Source organism: Leuciscus leuciscus (assembly GCF_965113295.1).
Source record: "Leuciscus leuciscus genome assembly, chromosome: 11".
Classification (NCBI taxonomy): domain Eukaryota; kingdom Metazoa; phylum Chordata; class Actinopteri; order Cypriniformes; family Leuciscidae; genus Leuciscus; species Leuciscus leuciscus.
The window spans coordinates 11,861,135-11,882,049 of NC_138735.1; the positions used below are offsets into that span (position 1 = coordinate 11,861,135).

The following is a 20,915-nucleotide window of genomic DNA, read 5'->3' on the forward strand; positions in this document are numbered from 1 at the left end:
CTCCTAGGCCGATGCTCCGATTTTCACGAAACTTGAACCAGATCATCTACAGACCATGCCAACAAAAAGTTATGGAATTCATAATTTATCAAACCGTTCTCGAATGTCGCGCAAATTAATTTTACGTAGTGCTTGCAAAAACAGACATAAGGCTGTATCTCCGCAACGGTTTATCGTATTCAGACCAAACTTGGTACATGTCATCACAAGCATGACCTGAGGCTACATGCTGCGTTTCGGCGCAGCGCCACCTACTGGTCCGGAGATATGAAAAATGGCTATTTTTGCTTATAACTTCTGAACAGTTTGTCCAAAAAAATTGGTCTTGTTAGATTCAGGGCAACATGGTGAGTCGACTGATATCCAATTTTACTATATCGGCCATTTTGGCTGTCGGCCATTTTGAATTTTGTGCTAAAATGCTGTATTTTAAGAACGCATGAATGGATTGTTACGAAACTTGGTATGGGTCATCAGCACGATGCCGTGAAGGAGCGTGAGAAGTTTCGAAACAGCGCCACCTAGTGGTGAATTTTCTTTTCCCAAATGCTTATAACTTTGGGTGTGGTCGACTTATTTTTATGAGACTCGTCTCATTATACTCCTGAGTCCTTGCCGAGTCCAACGATACCAAACATGCTAGGTTTTGCCTTACGGTTTGTGTAGTGTTGTGATTTAGCGCTTAAAAAACATTTGCCGATATCTTCGAAACCACTAGTCCGATCGAAACGAAACCACCGTCAGAACTTTGGAAACATAGGTCGATATTAAACATCAATTCCCAAATGCAAAAATATTGATTGTAAGGGGTAGTAAAATCCAATCAAAGTCATGTGTCAGTCATTTTTTACGTGTTTTTTTCATATAAATGTCTATAACTCCGAAGCGAATTGAGATATTTTCACCAAAATTTACACAAATATGTATGGGCTCACTCTGAGGACGCATAAAAAAATGGTGGGACTTAGCCTCTTGGTGGCGCTATAACAGAACAAAACATGAAATTCCCATTGACTTCAATACAGTTTTGTGAAATAAAATGCTATACTAAACAAATGCATTGGTGTAATATTACGAAACTCAGAATGTGCCATCAGCACCATCCCCTGAAGGTACCCAAAATATTTCGAGACAGCGCCACCTAGTGGTCAAAAGTGATAATCAATTAAATCATATTTTTAATTACTGTTTCTAGGATTTTTCAGCCATTTCGCCTAAAATCCTCTTTAAATGTATTTAATTGCTCATTGTTGCAGTTGATCTGACACTTTAAGCCATGTCTTGTCGTCTTATTCTGCTTGGCCCCGGTAATTGCTAATTTTAAACTGTGATTATAAAAAGAAAGCGATCAAAGAAAGCGATCAAAGAACGCTCACTTTCCAATTGTCCAAGCTGTCAATCAAACAGCGCAAGTTTATTTATTAACACTTGTCAAAACTCGTTGAAATCAATCATCACAAAATCATGACGCTGTTACAATGCACAGTACACCTAAGCTCTTACTGTATTTACATTGTGTTTGCATTGTTATTTGGTGAAAGCCAGAGGTCTAAAGTCCAGGTTCAGAAAGTAAAAGTCCTCCTCAGTAGCCATTGTTCCAATCACCTGGATTTGCTAATTACCACCGTTTTTCAGCCAGGAGATAGAACTAATTAGTGAAATCAGCTGGCTGAGTTCATGGGTGGAATAAATATATGGCAGGACTTTTACTCTCTGACTCCTGGACTTTACACCTCTGGTGAAAGCATTCGTGAGAGTGCCGAAATTGCGTTGCAATGATAAGATCTTTTCATTTGCGATCAACAGACTGTCTGCCATCTGCTCAATGCTCATCACTGCAACCTTTCATGTGATGGGAATAGATCATTGTGATCAATACTTTTCACGATTCCTTAATCTCGATAGCTGTAATAGTAAAAACGTAGTAAAAGTCTAGAGAGAGTTCCACATGTAATACTAGCTATTTCATATGCAAACATGTCAGCCAATCACAGCAGTGGTTGAAGTCTCACAGCAGACACGCCCCTTAAAACAGAGCGTTCAAATCAGAGGCTAAAATCAGGCTAGGAAAATGCCTTTTATTTATAAATTATGACAATTTTTTAATGTTAAAATCATACTAGCATTATAAGGGCACCCCAGGACACATTATAGAATAATAAAATAATCCAGTCCATGACCCCTTTAACCCACCCTTAAACCTACCCATACCACCACACCTGTCCCTAACCTTACCAGTATCACACCTCAATAGCAGCAAATGTGTTTTACAATACAACATGAACACAATAAGTACATTGTACTTATTTTTTGATGCAAGTACATAGTACTTAAAATAAGCCACTTAATATAAAGTGGGACCGAACAATCAGTCATGTCCATACATATAAACTACATCGCTAGGCTATACGTATTAATGGTCAATTCAGACAGCAATCAGATTCCAAAAGAAATTGTTTGGAGGGTGAACATAAACTATTATCGCAACGATGGCCAATAATTCAGGCAAAAGATGTGATTTAATCTCCAAAAACATTCAATTGTCTCACTACTTACATAGATATAGACACAGCTAATGGCGTCCGCCCATTCAGAATGATCATCGATATGATTCTGCCGCTGACTTCACTCTCCGAGTCACTATTCTCCTCGCTTCTTCTCTACCATGTCCTCGTGAAGTAATGCTTCTCAAGACGTCACAAAATCCGATGGCACTGCTTAAATATTACAAGTAAAACTACCACCCTGTTTTTAAAAATAAACTTTGGAGCCGGGCTCATTTGTTTGTGAAAGTCTTATGTATATGATCATATACAGTTTTACAACATAAACAGTGCATAGATTGTATAATTTTTTGAAGAACGATGATGGAGAGCAGATCGTTCAGGCAAAATCTAACGTAAACAATTGTCAATATATCAATATTTCACAGATTTAAATGCTTTTGTGGACAAAAAGTGCTGTTGGATGTTTTTCAATAGATGCTTGTCATGGATATTTTACGCAAGAGCAACGGTTTGGATTCATCTCATGATTGCTATTTCATAACAAATGTATGAAAACCTGTTTTAATTTTGCATGTTGTAATTTGTACTCCAGACACAAATTACAATATTACTGCTGCTGGAGCATCTATATCATAAAACAGACACCATATATTGACACTACACCCTTAGAACTTTCAAAAGATGTATAATTTGTTCATTTTAGACAGTTGTCTATATAGTATGCTATGCTAAACAAAGTGACATCAAGCCCGAGGTGTGCGCAGTTGCTCAAGCTCAAGGGCACTGCCCCAGTGACATTTGTTTGTTAATTTTTTTTGTTCTTTTTTTTTTCTGAGAGTGTGACCCTTGAGGGCCACTGTCCTGCAGAGTTTATGGCTGCGTTCCATTTCACTTTTAGACACGCACTTGCAAACTTCCCTAAGCACTTCCCCTCAGGGGAATCCCTGCCGCCATTTTGAAGCACGTTCCAGTTCGTGAAATGGATGAGGGAAGTTCATATGGACAGACCCTCGCTCCCTCGATTTTGACTGATTTTGTACATTACTTCATATGTACACTTCAGACACCTATATGTCCCACAATGCAGTACGATTGTGACATCACCACAGATCTAGTCTAATCACCACCACGACAAACAACTCTATGATATATTAATTACAAATGTTTTAATTTAAAACAACCCAAACACACCTATATACATTTGGATGCTGCATTAAACAAATTCTTAAAGTGAATTTTTTTTGTTAATAATACATCAAATTCATAGCTGATTCCAAGTGATCAAGGGCTTAGGATGTTCCAATTCAGTCCATTGCAGTTTCCGCCTGTAGTGGGCACTCATGCAACGTAAGCAATGACGTACATCCAAGTGAACGAGACGGAGGGAAGTTAGCAAGTGAAGGGCATGACAATTTTGGACTGGAACGCAGCCTAGCTCTAGCCTTATTCAAACACTCCTGTCTGTAACTTTCAAGTAATTGCGAAGAATTTGGTTAGATTTTTAAAGTGTGTTGGATTAGAGTTGGAACTCTGAAGGATAGTGGACCTGGTTTTCTATTTGGTGGCATTGTCCTCAAGTTTATATTTCCTGAAGAAGAGGTCAAAAAATAAAACTCCATCTGGTATTTATTTTATTATTATTATTTAGTAAGGGGTAAAGATCATCTGACCCAATTTTGAAGAGTTGACTAAATTTGTAGAAGTTCTCACCTGCATGTAGAAGTTGACAAACAGGACGACAAGTGTGCACATGTAGAAGGTCTGAAATTTCAGACAGCCCAGAGGGTAGCCACAAGGAACGACCCATGCGCTTACTGTGTGTGTTATAGTCAATACAAACTGAACCTGAGACAAAGAATAGAACATTACAGAGAGACAATCATCTTCTAACACATGAAATACAACAAGAACAAAAGAGCAGAGCAGAAAAAAAGTGTGCTAGTATACTACTAAACTAATTTTAAACTAATTAGTCTGTGCCGTTTTAAACTAAAGATCAGAAAGTATACTTTCAGTCTACTTTTTATGTACTTAAAAGTATAATTAAGTACTCCAAGAATACTTGGCTTGCGTCTGCGTCCTGCAGTACTACAAACCATGGCCCTGCAAGTTACTCCTATTACTACACATTACGCCTCCCGTGAAGAAACAAGCTTCACTGACAAACACAATAATTTGAAGTAAATTATTTTGTTTTATGTATTAAAGGTTTGTAAGTCTATAACTTCTATTGCTTTTGAATCTTATGAAGTATGAAATAACAGCGCTTAGTAGAACATAACAAAAATATACAATCAAATTAAAACAGACTCATGGTAATTATAGATGATAACCTACCCCCAAACCCTAAACCTTACCCTAAAACTAGCCCTTCCATTAAATTAAAATTAACTGCAGAGTTTTATAATTAAAAAACTGAGGAAATCAAACAGGGTGACTTACGTCGTCTGATGATCTATGTAATACGATCAGTATGCCTTAATACTAGGTGGCAATAGCTTAAAAAGCGAGGAAAGTGAAGTAGAAGAAGAGCAGTATTAGCGACGACATCAGTTTAATGTATAAGCATTTCATTTATTCTGTGATGGCAGAGGGAAGGTCTCACCGTGTCCTTACCAGACGCGATGCGATCCCAGCCACACATAATGTGTCTGTCCACAATAGACGCGAAGCGAGTCAAGCGACTGCAAGATGCGTCGAAATCAATCACCCACAGCCAATCAGAACAGCGTGTGGGCGGAGTCTCGCGGCAAGTGCACAGCACCAGAGAGTAATTTTGGCGGCAATCGCAAGAAAATGGATAAGGCTACATAATCAAATTCACAAATATTACACCATTTAAACATTATTAAAAATACATAGGCTACTGAGTTACTAAAACAATCTTTGTCAAACAATACACTTGCTTGTTCACAGTTTGAACGGTCTTGTTTCCATTTGTTTAATTTCAAGATCTGAGGTGAATTGTACATTGTTGCTTTTACAGCTACAAATCTGGGAGCACTAAATGATATTCAAAGTCACATTGCATGCTTTTAACATTAAATAAAGCACATAAACAGTACCTGAGATTATCATTGCCACAGTCTGTGTTTGTTGTTCCGAAACCGTTTCTAAAATAGAATCGTCGCGTGTCGCCGTCACGGCTGGTTAGGACAAAAACTCTTAACGATTAACATGGAAAAGATACCTTGTAATGCGCGTCGCGTGTAGTTAGGACAGGTGTAAGCATGAAAATGTGAAGGGATATGGGAATGTAAGAGCAGAGGATAGTTTGCACACTGACCAGCTGACCCTGGGTGAGGTAGCGTTTCCACCACAGATATTTGTGCATGGATGGGATGGTTGACAGACCATAGTAAGAATACATGAGGATATGGATGAAACTGTTTAGCATCGGTCCAAAGAAACCTGGACAAAGATGTTACATTATACAGGTTGAACTGAACCATCATGGCATTGGTAGCATGCAAGATTATGTGTCAAATAAACATTTTATATATATAAAATATATATATTCAATACTGTTATGTGTATGTTCCCTCTGTAGTGAAGGTATTTTTTTTTATTTCTTTTTTTATCTGTGACATCTCAATCTCAATCTTTCATGATCTTGACATGATCTTTCAGAAATAATTTCTTATTATCAATGTTGAAAACAGTTTTAGCTGCTTCTTTTCTTTTTGGAAATCATGAGGGTGAGGGTGGAGTATAAGTAAGATTAAAAAAAAGAAAAAAGAAAAAAAGAAATTAGTACTTTTATTTAGCAAAGGCACATTATATTGATTGAAAGAAAAAGACAGTAAAGACGTTTATGAAATTAATAAATTCTAAAAACGTTCTATTTATAAAAAAATTATGTTCTACTTTCTATTCATCAAAGTCAAGTCAAGTCACCTTCATTTATATAGTGCTTTTAACAATACAGATTGTTTCAAAGCAGCTTTATAGTGATAATAGGAAATTACAGTAACAGAGATTGTTTTGGCTTTACAGCGGCTCTAGAATAAATGTATTGTCCAGCTAAAGTTAGTTTTGATTGATTGATTCACTTCCGTTTCAAAGATCATTAGGTATTAACTTAGGGGCTGCTAACACAACACCGTTCTAACAGAAAACACTCAACGCGCTCTGGCCCGCTCATTCGCACAAAACAGTGCCTGGTGGCTCAAGAACGCAAACCCTGAAATAGATTCCAAGGTGCAAGCCTTGAAAAATTTGGGGGAAAAAAGCAAACCTCAAAACAGTTTCCAGAACAAATATTAAGCAGCACAACTGTGTTTAACATTAACAATAAGAAGAAATGTTCTTTAGCACCAAATCAGCATATTAGAATGATTTCTGAAAGATCATGTGACACTGAAGACTGTAATAATGACTGCTGAAAATTCAGCTTTGCCATCACAGGAATAAATTACATTTTAAAATATACAACAGAAACCAGTTTACCATTTACATTCTAATAATTGTTTATTTAATTTTTTTTTTTTTTTAAATGCCTTGGTGAGATTTAAGAGACTACATTCAAAAAGTGTTTCACACTTTTGACCAGCAGTGTGTGTACTGTATATATAGCATGTAGTATTCTAAATCTACACTAATAATAAAATCTACATTATTATACACTGGCTATTGTTAAAACATAAAGCTAAGCCTAAGCTAAGCTTTTTTAGAAACATCATCTTAAAACAATAATAAAACCTTGACACATTTCCTCACACCACGGTCTCTTAAACCTGTGACCTTTCTTTGATGTAACTTTGTCCTTTAGGCTTACTTACTCTGTCCACAGGGTATCCAGTTGAGGACACACCACCAGATGTTAAACATAGAAGCATGATGATACACATGCAGGAAACTGATCTGGTTGTTTTTCTTCCTTAGCACAATGAAGATGGTGTCCAGGAACTCAATCAGCTTGGAGAAATAGTACCACCACAGTACTTTTGCTACCTATCCATATAAAACAGGTACACATTTTGGGGCAAGTTAAATGTAATAAGATGTCATATGATGTGCATAAATATTGAGATATAGGCACAATATTAATATTTATGTTAATATCAAAATATTTACGTACATCAGATGACAAAGCTAATGCAGTAGTGTTAATGCACTTATGTGCCAGCAGCCAGAGTGTGATCATAAACTTAGGCTAAAGGGGACCTATTATGCAAAATTCACTTTTATTTGGGTGTACACCACCTATCGCGATACTCTCATGGCGTACCGAACGCGCCCCGCCCAGCCCTAGCCCATTAGGCTTGTTTGAGATGCGACTTGCCTCGCCTGAAATGTATGCGAGAGTAGGCGGCTGCAGTGAGAGGAGGAGTGAAAAAAGAGCAGGCAAGCCGGACAGTTCGCTCTTCACGCAGTGGATCGGACACCTGTGAGATCAAAGATGGATATCGAGGGATTCATGCTCGTGCACAGTGTTGCTAATAAACTGGATGGAATTTAAGTTCTGTTGCTTTTATATGAAAATAAATATAATGAACAAGACACCCATAAGTAGCCTACTTATTTAATTCCATTCCAAATACATGTTTATCAATCTTTTTTTTCTTTAATACAGACATATGTGTTTTTATTATTATTATTTTTTAATAAAAATTACATTGCATAACCCATAGAGATCGCACTGTCAGATAGTTTGGGAATATTCACACATAACGTATAAAACATGATATCAGAGTTTTAAAATCAAACATTTTAAAAGAGAACAATACATCACGGTTGTTTAAACCAATGATCATTAAGCTGTGTCGTCAGTAAGTCGTTTCCCATCATGCTTTTGATCAGCGCAGTAAGAGCAACTGCGCTCGACTGCAGAATCCGACACGTGCGCCTTGCGCTCGCGAGAGTTTTTTGACATACGTCAGCATGACATCAGAGCAAGGCGGACCGCACTCGGACACATTTCTAACTGGCATGCATCTGGCGCTGATCACCGGTGATCGATTCTGCGCAGATTTTGCTCATGTCAAACAAGCCTAATGTTGAGGTTGAGGACAAAACATTAGGCTTGTTTGGGATGCGCCTTGCCTCGCCTGAAATGTATGCGAGAGTAGGCGGCTGCAGTGAGAGGAGGAGTGAAAAAAGCGCAGGCAAGCCGGACAGATCTCTCTTCTCGTAGTGGATCTGACACCTGCGAGATCAAAGATGGATATCGCGGGATTCACGCTCGTGCGTTGCTAATAAACTGGAAGTAATTCAAGTTCTGTTGCTTTTATATGAAAATAAATAAAATGAACAAGACACCCAAAGTACTTGTTATTTAATTCCATTCCAAATACATGTTTATCAATATTTTTTTCTTTAATACAGACATATGTGGTTTTATTTTTTTATTTTTTTTATAAAAATTTATTGCATAACCCAAAGAGATCGCAATGTCAGATAGTTTGGGAATATTCACTATAACATATACACATAAAACATGATATTCGAGTTTTAAAATCAAAACATTTTAAAAGAGAACAATACATCACAGTTGTTTAAACCAATGAGCATTAAGCTGTGTCGTCAGCAAGTCGTTTCCCATCGTGCTTTTGATCAGCGCAGTCGGTGGAGAGCAACTGCGCTCGACTGCAGAATCCGACACGTGCGCCTTGCGCTCGCGAGAGATTTTTGACATACGTCAGCATGACATCAGAGCAAGGCGGACCGCACTCGGACACATTTCTAACCGGCAGGCATCTCGCGCTGATCACCGGTGATCGATTCTGCGCATGATTTTGCTCATCTCAAACAAGCCTATTTTTTTCTTCCTTGACATCTGATTACATAGTAGCCTAATTAGGGGTGTAACGGTATACGTATTCGTCCCGCAAAGTGTCATTTTTTAAATTATCAAATTTTATCACGAAATTCAAACAATAAATGCCGTTTTGGCGCTCTTTAATGTGGCGTGACAGATCATTAACTAAACAGGCGTCTCAGTTTAAGCAGCAGCGTGCGAGGAACGCGAGTGAATGTGATCATCTCTTCCTAATAAACATTAATGAACATCTGAAGGCATGTTGAAAGATACAGTAGCCTACAACTTACTGAAACATATTATATGTTATGTAATAGCTCAATCTGTGTTTCAATGGCGGAAAGACATCAGTAAAACAGCTTACAAACATGTCACGTAACATTACATTTACCTCAAGCAAGTCATTTAATGTCCAGAGCTTATTAGTCAGTTAGAGAAATGAACTATTTGGCTAAATATGCACAATATTAGCATATTCATTATATATTACTTAACATGTTAGTGATGTCTTTATTATTTAATGTATGTTTAAAATATCTGTCATATGCAAATGACAGCCGGTGTGTAACGATTATTTAAATAACAAATTGGAATAAAAACATATAATTCAATTTAGAAGTTAATGCAGAAACTGCCTTATGTGCAGTTTACATGTTTGCATACAATTTGTTATTTGAGTGTTGATTTTATATATATACATATATATATATATATATACATATACATATACATATATATATACAGTATATATATATATATATATATATATATATATATATGTACTGTCCCTGTCTGTGTGTGAGCTAAGTGCGTGAACACAGACTCAACAGCAAGCCAAACTCATTTCCACGAGCCAGGACGCGAGCGCCTTGCTCCTTTATTTTCCAATGTTGCAAGTGAAAATCGAGTAAAACTGTAATAAACAGAATACAAAATATACTTAGGAACCTGCCTCGCAAGTACAAGATATAACTTTCACCATTTACCAGCTTTAAACAGTCACGTTAGCTTAAAGGGGTGGTTGATTGTGATTTCACTTTTTTCATTTTAAATGGTGTGTAATGTTGCTGTTGGTGCATGAACAGTATCTGCAAAGTTGCTGCGCTGAAAGTTCAACGTAAGCAGAGATATCGTCTTTTAAAAAAATCAGGAAGTTTAATGCCTACAAAAACGACTGGAATGGGACTACAACGAGATACTTCCCGGGTTTTATACGTAACTAACCCATGCAAAAAAGGGGGCATGGCCATATTTCTGTGGCTTTGTCGAAGAGGAAGAGTTATAGTGGAGAGCTGTAGCCATGCCGTCGAAAGTGTGTTATTTTCACCCAGCTGCCAGGTCTTCTGTGTTCGGGCTTCATACGGACGCTGTAGTTCATCAACAATGGCTAAAATTTATGTTTGATTATGTTCCTGAAAATTTCAATCGTAATAGCTCATGTGCTGCGCATTTTACGGAAGACAGCTTCCAGAATCTCCACGAATTCAATGCCGGATTCAACAAGAAACTGTTACTAAAACATGAAGCAGTTCCAACTTTAAAACCAGAGGCAGCAGTTGTTGGGCCACAACCTGTAAGTAAGACTTAATATTGTTTGCATGTATAATTTCAGACGTAAGTTAATGTTTTAGTTTTATCAAGGACGTAAACAAATGCCAGCGCTGGCTTTAGTAGCCACTTACACGTACAAACGCGTACAAACATTTTGGACCTGAATTTGTAATTATGTACTAATTTTGTAAATGTATTTTCCATGTATATTTTATGACGTAATTTTTCGATTTGATCAAGAACGTAAACCAATGCCAACGCTGTTTGTTTATAGCCAGTTAGTTCGATGCTATTTTGTGTGTATAAGACAAACGTGTATAAAGTTCAAAAAAATATATGTAATCGCAACAGCCAACTTCAGCTGCTAAAGTTAAAACAATAACTTTAAAAAACGGTATTACTCAGTCATTTATTCAGTTATATTAAATGTTTAATCAGGAGAAAACCGTATCTCAAAAGCTAACAAGCAGCAGTAGCATTTTCAAGTAACAGCGTATCGAAATAATAATAGTAGATTAGAATAGAATAGAATAGAATAGAATAATAATAATAAAAAATGTACCATTCAGAAACGTTTTGTAAGAGCCGTGTTTGGGGAGGTTGCTTGACTCTCTTCGTTGCCGCTTTCTGGGTCTGATTCTGGCTCAAACTGATACGGCAGTATTGACACCATTATTTACATTTGACCGGAGCACATGCAACTTTCGCCCGTAAAGGTAATGGGCGTGAAGTTTCCGGACAACATGCACTACGCAGTTTAGCCAATTACAACACACCGGCCCAACTAACCAATCTGAGCCCATTGCCTGTTTCTGAGGGAGTGGTTTCATAGAATCAGGAAGTCAACCGGTCGTTCAAGTGACAGAGGAGAAAGCAGCTTACAATAAAGGTGAAATTTATGAAAAATAAGACAAAAAAAACTAAAAAACCCCCGAAGACATGTTATATTGCACCCCATAAACACAATCATGCAAAGAAAAAAAGCAGTAAACCACCCCTTTAATAGAAAATGTACAATAACTAGCACGCTAACAGAGTATGAGTTAGCTAATTAGCAAAAGACGAACGTTAACAACGTAACGTAGCTACTAATATACATTCTCGAGTTGACGTTACATCGTGCTCATTAAGTTTACCTCTACACAAAACATACAATATACATCATCACTCAAGTTAGACACTTACAGACATTGCCGCCTTACGAGTGTGGGACAAACAAGATTCGGGAGCGAAACATCAGAAATATCCCGACGCGCTTCGTGCCGGTAACATTACAGTTCTGGCAAGCTCAAGGACCGGAAGCTCATGGGATCGCCCATTCGTAAACAGGAAGGTCATGTCAAAATAAAAGCTCTTTCAAAATAAAGACTCTTCTTACATTACAAAATACCTGTGGCTCTTTTCTTATAATAAACAAAATAATTATCAAGCATGAAATTGAACTTATAGCAAAAAACAATTTACAAACTGAGGACAGAACACTCCCCGTCTGGCATACTGCCACTACTCAACTTGTCTTTATATGCTTTCCCCTTTTTTTTTTTTCAGTGAACGTCTGATCAGTCTTTTTCAAGGAGAAGGATGACGTCCGAGATGGGCCGCAGATAAGTCTTTGAAGTGCCCTGAGATGCGGTCTGCACCTCAACTTTGCGGACTCGTCCATCGCTGCTCGGAGAGGCCGATGTGACCAAAGCCATTGGCCACTCGTTCCTTGGTGCTTGAGTCTGTTTTAGCAGCACAATGTCTCCAGTTTGTAGGTTGCGCTGATTTCTGTGCCACTTGCGTCTTGAGTGGAGAGTGCTTAAGTACTCAGTTCTCCAACGGCCCCAAAACTCGTTTGCCAGTGCTTGCACTTGTTTCCACTGACCTCTCAGGAGATCTTTACTGATGAAGTCTCCAGGTGGAGCATGTAGGCCTGGCTTTTGGGTCAAGAGCATAGCAGGGGACAGCAGAATGGGCGAGGAGGGGTCTGATGAGATGGGAATCAGCGGCCGTGCGTTGATAATTGCTGATATCTCTGCCATCAAGGTACACAGGACCTCGTGCGTCAGGTGAGTATGCTTGTTTTGCAAAAGCATAGTGTCTAGTATTCTGCGTGTGACCCCAATCATACGTTCCCACACTCCCCCCATGTGGGAGGCGTGCGGCGGATTGAACTCCCATGTGCAGTCTTTGCTGTGGAGATAACTCAGGATTTCGGTCTGCTTTTTCTCAGGACGCTCCATGCCCAGCTCTGCACTGGCGGCTATGAAGTTCATCCCCCTGTCTGATCTGAGCTGCTTTGCCGGGCCTCTGATGGCAAAGAATCTTCGCAATGCATTAATACAGCTTGTGGCATCCATTGACTCTATGACTTCAATGTGTACCCCCCTGGTGTTCATGCACGTGAACAGAATGGCCCACCTTTTGCTCTGCGCTGCACCTCCTCGAGTGCGTCGGGTCATCACTGTCCACGGTCCAAATACGTCCAGCCCTACGTATGAGAAGGGTGGGGAGGTGTCGAGCCGCTCTGGAGGGAGGTCAGCCATTTTCTGCACTTCCAGCTTCCCTCTGAGCTTACGGCATGTCACACAATGATGAAGGGTAGAACTCACCAGTCTCTTGCCACCGACAATCCACAGTCCAGCTGCTCTGATAGCCCCTTCTGTGAACTGTCGCCCCTGGTGTTTCACTTCAGCATGATGGTGTTCTACAAGCAGCTTGGCTACATGGCTATACTTAGGGAGGATAATTGGGTGTTTTACCTCAGAGTCAAGAGAAGCATTTCTAAGACGCCCTCCAACCCGCAGCAGACCGTCGCTCATGTAAGGGTCAAGGGTCAAGAGCTGACTCGAGTTAGAGACATCTCTGTTTGCTTGAAGAGCAGCATATTCATCTGGATATGCATCTCTCTGAACAGTCTCTAGTATGAGCCTCTTCGCTGCTGCGCGCTCCTCAGGAGTGCGAAGCCCACTGCACTGATGCCAGCCTTTGCATGTGTGCTGTGGTGTGTCTGTTGTGTCTGCCTTGTGCGAACGCACCTGATGTTTCAAGTAGGAAACAGCTCTCAGCAGAGACTTCCATGTGGAAAAGCGCTGGAATCTCTCAGAAGTAAGACTCTTAGGTTTGAGGTGGGTAGCTAGAGCGGTCACCTGTGGTCTAACTTCCACATCTGCTTCAGGATCTATCAATCCAAAGTGATCACGTTTCTCCATCTCTGGAGGCTTGTAGAGGAAGTCGGGTCCTTTAAACCACATTGTGTCCATGAGCTGTGATGCTGCTACAGATCTGGTGGCTAAGTCCGCTGGGTTCTGTTCCGAAGGGACGTAATGCCACTGATCTGGGGATGTTGTCTGGCGTATACGATGCACACGGTTGTGCACGTACACATAGAAGCGCTTTGAGTCATTACAGATGTATCCGAGGACCACCTTGCTGTCGCAGTAGAATTTAACAGCGTCTGGCTTGAAGTCCAGTTCGTCTAAGATCAGCTCTGCCATCTCAGTTGCCAGAACAGCTCCACAGAGCTCGAGGCGTGGGATTGTGGGTTCTGGTTGTGGTGACAGCTTAGCCTTCCCTAGCACAAATCCAACCTCACAATGGCCCTCTACAGTGACAGCTCTCAAGTAGGCTACTGCCCCTATAGCCCAGTTCGAGGCATCAGAGAAAAGGCACAGTTCTGTGTATTTGGCTTTTGAGAGTGACATCTTCACATAGCAGCGAGGGACATGGAGGTTACTCAGCTTCTCAAGTGAGGCTTTCCACTCTTCCCATCTGCTCACCTTTTCATCGGGCAGAGGAGTGTCCCAGTCCTGAACTCCGCTGGACAGCTCTCGTAGCAACAGTCTGCCTCTGATGGTCACTGGCGCTGCCAGACCCAGGGGGTCAAAGATGCTGTTAATGACTGACAGCACCCCGCGCCGGGTGTAAGGCTTGTCAGCTACGGCGACCTTGAAGGTGAACATGTCTGTGTTGATGTCCCAGCATAGGCCTAAGCTCCTCTGTACAGGCAGGGTCTCGTCGTCCAGGCCTAAGTCTTTGATGCCTGTGGCCAGTTCTTCAGGCTCAAAGGCTTTCATCACAGCGACGCTGTTTGAGGCAATTTTGTGCAGTTTCAAGTTGGACTCTGCGAGTGATGCACATGTTCGCTTCATCAGGTCGATGGCTGCTGACTTTGTGGGCAGGGATACGAGCCCGTCGTCCACGTAAAAGTGTCTATCAACAAACTGCTTAGTGTCTGCACCGTACCTTGGCTCACCTCTCTGAGCAGCTCGTTGCAGGCCGTAGATGGCAACCGCCGGGGACGGGCTATTGCCAAAGACATGCACACGCATGCGATATTCTTGAATCTCTTTCGAGAAGTCATTGTCTTCGTGCCACAGGAATCTCAGGTAGTCTCTGTGGTCGTGTCGCACCAGGAATCCATAAAACATCTGTTGGATATCAGCAGTGACTGCGATGAGGTCCTTTCTAAACCGTATCAGCACGCCCAGGAGAGAATTGTTTAGGTCGGGGCCTGTGAGCAGCACTGAGTTGAGGGACACACCATGCTGTTGGGCACTTGAGTCAAACACGACTCGTATCTGCCCTGGCTTTTGAGGATGGTACACCCCGAAAATGGGCAGGTACCAGCATTCCTGTTTCTCTCGGACGGGCGATACCCTCTCTGCATGCTTGTTCTCGAACAACTTGTCCATGAAGGAGGAAAACTGCTGCTTCATCTCAGCATTCTTGTTCAACGTGCGTCTCAAAGAATTGAGGCGTGACAGAGCTTGCTCTCTGTTGTTGGGGAGCGGAGGACGAGGAGACTTAAATGGCAACGAAGCTACCCAGTTATTCTCTTTATCCTGATGGAGTTATTTTTCCATAATGCTCAAAAACAGTTCATCCTCAAAGGACATGGCACTCTTATTGTCATTGTCTGTTCTCTGGAAGACTGTGAGCCCGAGCTGTTCTTCAGCTGGCTTAGGCTTTGTCATATGTGCAGAGTGGCCATACCTGTGCTCCCCGCCGTAGCTCAGTCTTTCTTTCACGCAGATGCTATTGTGGCAAGGAGTAAGGAGTGACGGACGTCCATTCTGGAGAATGTGGGTTCTGAAGGTGTTCACGGTTGGCTTGTGAGCATTGTCAAGACACACTTCACCTATTATCACCCAACCTAAATCTAAACGCTAGGCAAAGGGTGCGTTGTGGGGCCCATTGACTTGATCTCTCACTTTGTGTGCACGAATCATGTCTCTCCCTAGCAGAATCATCATCTGGGCGTCAGGATCCAGCTTGGGAATATGCAGAGCGATGTGTCTGAGGTGAGGGTGTGCGAGGGCGACCTCTGGTGTCGGGACTTCAGACTTGTTGGTCAATATCTCGTTGCACTCGATGAGTGGCGGTAGATCAAGGCACACACCTCCATTCACTGCTTTGATTTGAAAGCCAACTGCTTTTCTTCCGGTCATCTCAGTCGTGCCGGCGCATGTTCTCATCAGATATGGTGACGGGCTGCTGTTGACCCCAAACAGCTGGAAAAATTCAGAGCGTGCCAAGGAACGGTTACTTTGATCGTCGAGTATGACGTATATCTTAATGGCGCGTTCTGGTTGACCTTGAGGGAAGACGCGCGTCAGGCATACTTTTGAGCAGGAGCGTGGAAGACTGTTTAGGCCGCAGACCTTGGTGCACTGCGATCTCACTTCCACGGGAACACTGGCTGGCTGTGCCTCTGCACCTGGTAGGACAGACGACGGAGGTGGTGGCTGAGAGGTGTCAGGATGCATTGCTGAGCAGTGTCTTTCGCTCTCACACTCACCGCATTTCAGTGTCGTCCGGCAGTCCCTGGCAAGGTGGTTTGGGGTACAGCATTTGTAACAGCGTTTGTGTTCTTTAAGAATGTCTTTTCGTTCTTGCAGTGTTTTCATTCTGAATGACCTACATTTCTCTAACGGATGTGTTTTCTTATGCACAGGGCAATATCGAGCTGGATCAATGTCTTTCTTTCCAGCGTCTGTGGCGCTTGTGGTGTCTGCGTCAACTGTAGCAGACACGTCTGTCTTGTGAACAGATACAGCAGACTTGAATCCACTTTGCTTGAATGGAGTTCTCTCACCTTTGCTGTATGACTGGCTGTAGCTTGACAGGGTGAAACTTGGGTCATTGCGGGCTTTAGCCTGGCTGTTGATGAAGTCAACGAAGAACGAAAAAGGAGGAAAAGTCACTCTGTGTTGCTCTTTGAAGCGGGAGCCTGTGGTGAGCCATTTTTTCCTGCAGGCCAGGAGGCAACTTCTTGACTATGGGCTTTATCCCACGAGGAGTATCGAAGTAGGCCAGCCCGGGGAGATAACCGTCGTCCTTAGCTGCCAGCAACTCCATAAGAAGATCACTGAGCTCTCTCAGTTTTGCATTGTCTTTAGCAGACAGACGTGGAAAGCTATCCAGTCTTTTGAACAGCGCATTCTCCACCATCTCTGGTGTGCCGTAGCATTCCTCCAGTCTCTGCCAGGACAGATGGAGGGCAGCTCTGGGGTTAGTGACATGAACAGCACGAATCCTTTTCACGTGCTCCTGTGACTCTTTACCTAGCCACTTCACGAGGAGGTCTAACTCTTCACTGTAGGCGAGCCCCAAGCCCTGTGTTGCATTGAAGAATGACGACTGCCATGCGCGGAAGTTCTCTGGTGAGTCGTCGAACTTGGTAAGGCCAGTGGTCACTAATTCTCTGCGTGCTAGGAACTTGGCGAAGTCTCTCATGGGTGGAGAGTCAGGGCAAAGAGGAGGCTGATCATGTCTGTATGGACTGTGTGACGGTTTTGAGGTTGGGGATTGTTCAGCTGCATGTGCGGGTTCATGTGCAAAGGGTCTGAAGTCTCTGAGTGGGGGCTTTTCCTCTACAGTTCCATGTGCTGACTGACATGGAGGACTGTTCACTGTATGCTGCATTTCATAGTGATGCGGTGAGGAAGAAGACTGTACGCTAATCCGTGGCTGGCATTGCACATACTCTTCGGTGCGCTGTCGAATCACTTGTGGCGGAACCACACTTCTTAGACTTTGTACATCTTCATTCCCCATAGCTACAGCTGCTTCTAAGACTTCAGCTTCAACCCGCGCCGCCTCTGCATCCCTTTCATACGCCAATGCCTCCAAATCTGCTTCTAATGTGGCCTTTTGTAGATCTAGCTTAGCTTGTTCCTTTTTCATTTCTACCTGTCGCTTAGCATAAGATGCCTTGGTGAGCGCTGCTTCAGCTGCGGCTCTAGCTTTGGCGGCAGCCTCCATGACAGAAGATCTTGAAGAGGACGAGCGTTTTGAGCTGGCTCTCGAGTGAACCGAAGACTTTGAAGACGATGGACGTGGTAGCGGGCTTGCTTCAGGCTTTGTTTCATCTCTAGATTTCGATTCAGACGCCATGTTGGAATTCTTGCGTTATCCCTTGCACCCACGCTGGTTGTCTTTTTACTGTACTGTCCCTGTCTGTGTGTGAGCTAAGTGCGTGAACACAGACTCAACAGCAAGCCAAACTCGTTTCCACGAGCCAGGACGCGAGCGCCTTGCTCCTTTATTTTCCAACGTTGCAAGTGAAAATCGAGTAAAACTGTAATAAACAGAATACAAAATATACTTAGGAACCTGCCTCGCAAGTACAAGATATAACTTTCACCATTTACCAGCTTTAAACAGTCACGTTAGCTTAATAGAAAATGTACAATAACTAGCACGCTAACAGAGTATGAGTTAGCTAATTAGCAAAAGACGAACGTTAACAACGTAACGTAGCTACTAATATACATTCTCGAGTTGACGTTACATCGTGCTCATTAAGTTTACCTCTACACAAAACATACAATATACATCATCACTCAAGTTAGACACTTACAGACATTGCCGCCTTACGAGTGTGGGACAAACAAGATTCGGGAGCGAAACATCAGAAATATCCCGACGCGCTTCGTGCCGGTAACATTACAGTTCTGGCAAGCTCAAGGACCGGAAGCTCATGGGATCGCCCATACGTAAACAGGAAGGTCATGTCAAAATAAAAGCTCTTTCAAAATAAAGACTCTTCTTACATTACAAAATACCTGTGGCTCTTTTCTTATAATAAACAAAATAATTATCAAGCATGAAATTGAACTTACAGCAAAAAACAATTTACAAACTGAGGACAGAACAATATATATATATATACATATACATATACATATATATATATATATATATATATATATATATATATATATATATATATATATACATATATACATATATATATATATATATATATATATATATATACACACATACACACACACATATATATATATATATATATATACACACATACACACACACATATATATATATATATATATATATATATATATATATATATATATATATATATATATGTGTGTGTGTATATACATATATATACATATATACACTCACATAAATACAAATTACCCTATAATGGTAAAAATAAAATGTTTGATCCCTAGCAGTGCCTCAGAATAGGCCTTTTGCAGTTTCTATGCAATGTGACATCACATTGCACACGCCTCGCCCACCACTGCTGATGGACTCTTTTGTTGTTTGATTCATATTAACAGCATATATAGCTGTAGGTGCTGCATATTACGCTACTTTCACTTTAATACGCAGATCTAATACACATGCGATTTCTTTACTTGCTGTTTATATTCATAGACATAACTGACTGTTTATGTGAACTTTTTTTTTTTTTTACATAACCTTGAGAGTATTTGACAGTTTAAGCACAGTAAGATGTGAAAGATAACTTAGTTTAATACTCACGGGATGCTCCGTCTGACATTCAGCTTTCTGTACGCGTGCTTAAGATGTGTACACTCAAAAAACCATACATCTGGGGCCGTATTTACAAAACATTTTATGGCTAAAAGTAGCTCCTAACTTGCCGATTTAGGAGAAACTCTCAAAAATAATGGGCATGTCAGTCCTAATTTTAGGACTCCTAAATTTTTGCTCTAAGAGTATTTTGCAAAGCATTTTAGCGCTAAAACTAGCTCTTAAATCTGTGAAATGTTAGGAGTAGTCAAGAGGACTCTTAAGTCACTAAGACAAAATCACAAACAATCCTAATGTCTGTTGCTGGCAATCTGCCCAAAGACACTGTACACCATTGAGGCAATAGTGACAGAGCCTTGGGTGCTGAACCTTTTCTTCATAAATGCAAGAAATATTTTGATTTATAGATTTTAAAATAAAGTTCTCCCCCGTATCCCCAGCCGAGAGTGAGGAACGGGGTGGCTTAGGGATGCAGCAAACTGTTGAGGTAACTAGGTGAGTCGGCTCTCGGCTGTACCTCCTCTCGAGCTGATTAGATAGACTGTTTGAACGTGCTCCTCCCGAACTTTGTTTATAAAACATAATTTGTCGTTTGAATCCTGCAATCTCTTGAGATGCAGACATGTAAGTGACTGACAATTAGCTGAACATATACTCATTTAATTGGTGACACTTAAGCCCTATTCGCACTGGATTAGTATTACCTGGTGACCTCTAGTCATTTGTAATAATTGCGGAGGTTGTCTGTGATCTTAATCCCGTGCGAATCGGCCATGTCTGTAATTTGTAAAGTAAAAATTTCCCCGCAAATGACCTACCATATTTCGCCGAACACCGAGGTCCTGTGATAATATTAGTGCCGTGCGAATCGCCATCTCTGTGATTTGGCGGGGTCGTATACAATTTTTTCAAGGTTTTTGTTTCCTGTGTGCCTTTTTATCCATCTTTCGGGAATGGAGGCTGCGTTGGAATGTTTTGATAGTAATTTGGGTGCTGGGTCATATCGCTATACACCATACAACTATACAATTTGCAGAAAGGCTGAAAATCATCAGAAGAGCGAAAACAAAAAGAATGATTAGATAGAGATGGATGACATATATAGCAGCATGCGGTAAGGGAAAATTATTCTGTTTATGATATATCATACAGCTAGACCTATAACAACAAGACATTTCTAAGCAATAGCCTATTGACATCATATCCGAGAGATGAGTCAGTAAATTCGAATAAAATCACAGGCTTCGCTTATCCCGTGCAAATGCGCCACACGAAATTCAGATGTGGGTGGATAATTTCTA

The 20,915-nt window shown here is 41.1% G+C and overlaps 1 protein-coding gene and 1 long non-coding RNA gene across 2 annotated transcripts in view; both read right to left on the reverse strand.

Moving 5' to 3' along the window:
* elovl2 (ELOVL fatty acid elongase 2) overlaps positions 1–20,915 on the reverse strand; it is a 104,801-nt gene that overhangs the window by 5,216 nt on the left and 78,670 nt on the right. The window contains exons 5-7 of the mRNA XM_082184846.1: positions 7,289–7,460; positions 5,794–5,918; positions 4,218–4,352 (exon numbers count right to left, since the gene is read on the reverse strand). Of these exons, the coding sequence (XP_082040972.1) occupies positions 4,218–4,352; positions 5,794–5,918; positions 7,289–7,460 (432 nt within the window). The remainder of the gene's footprint in view (positions 1–4,217; positions 4,353–5,793; positions 5,919–7,288; positions 7,461–20,915) is intronic.
* Positions 18,310–18,916, reverse strand: LOC309508727. The gene is made up of 2 exons (XR_014209698.1): positions 18,665–18,916; positions 18,310–18,382 (listed from the first exon to the last, which is right to left on the reverse strand). It is a non-coding gene; the product is annotated as an uncharacterized lncRNA (long non-coding RNA).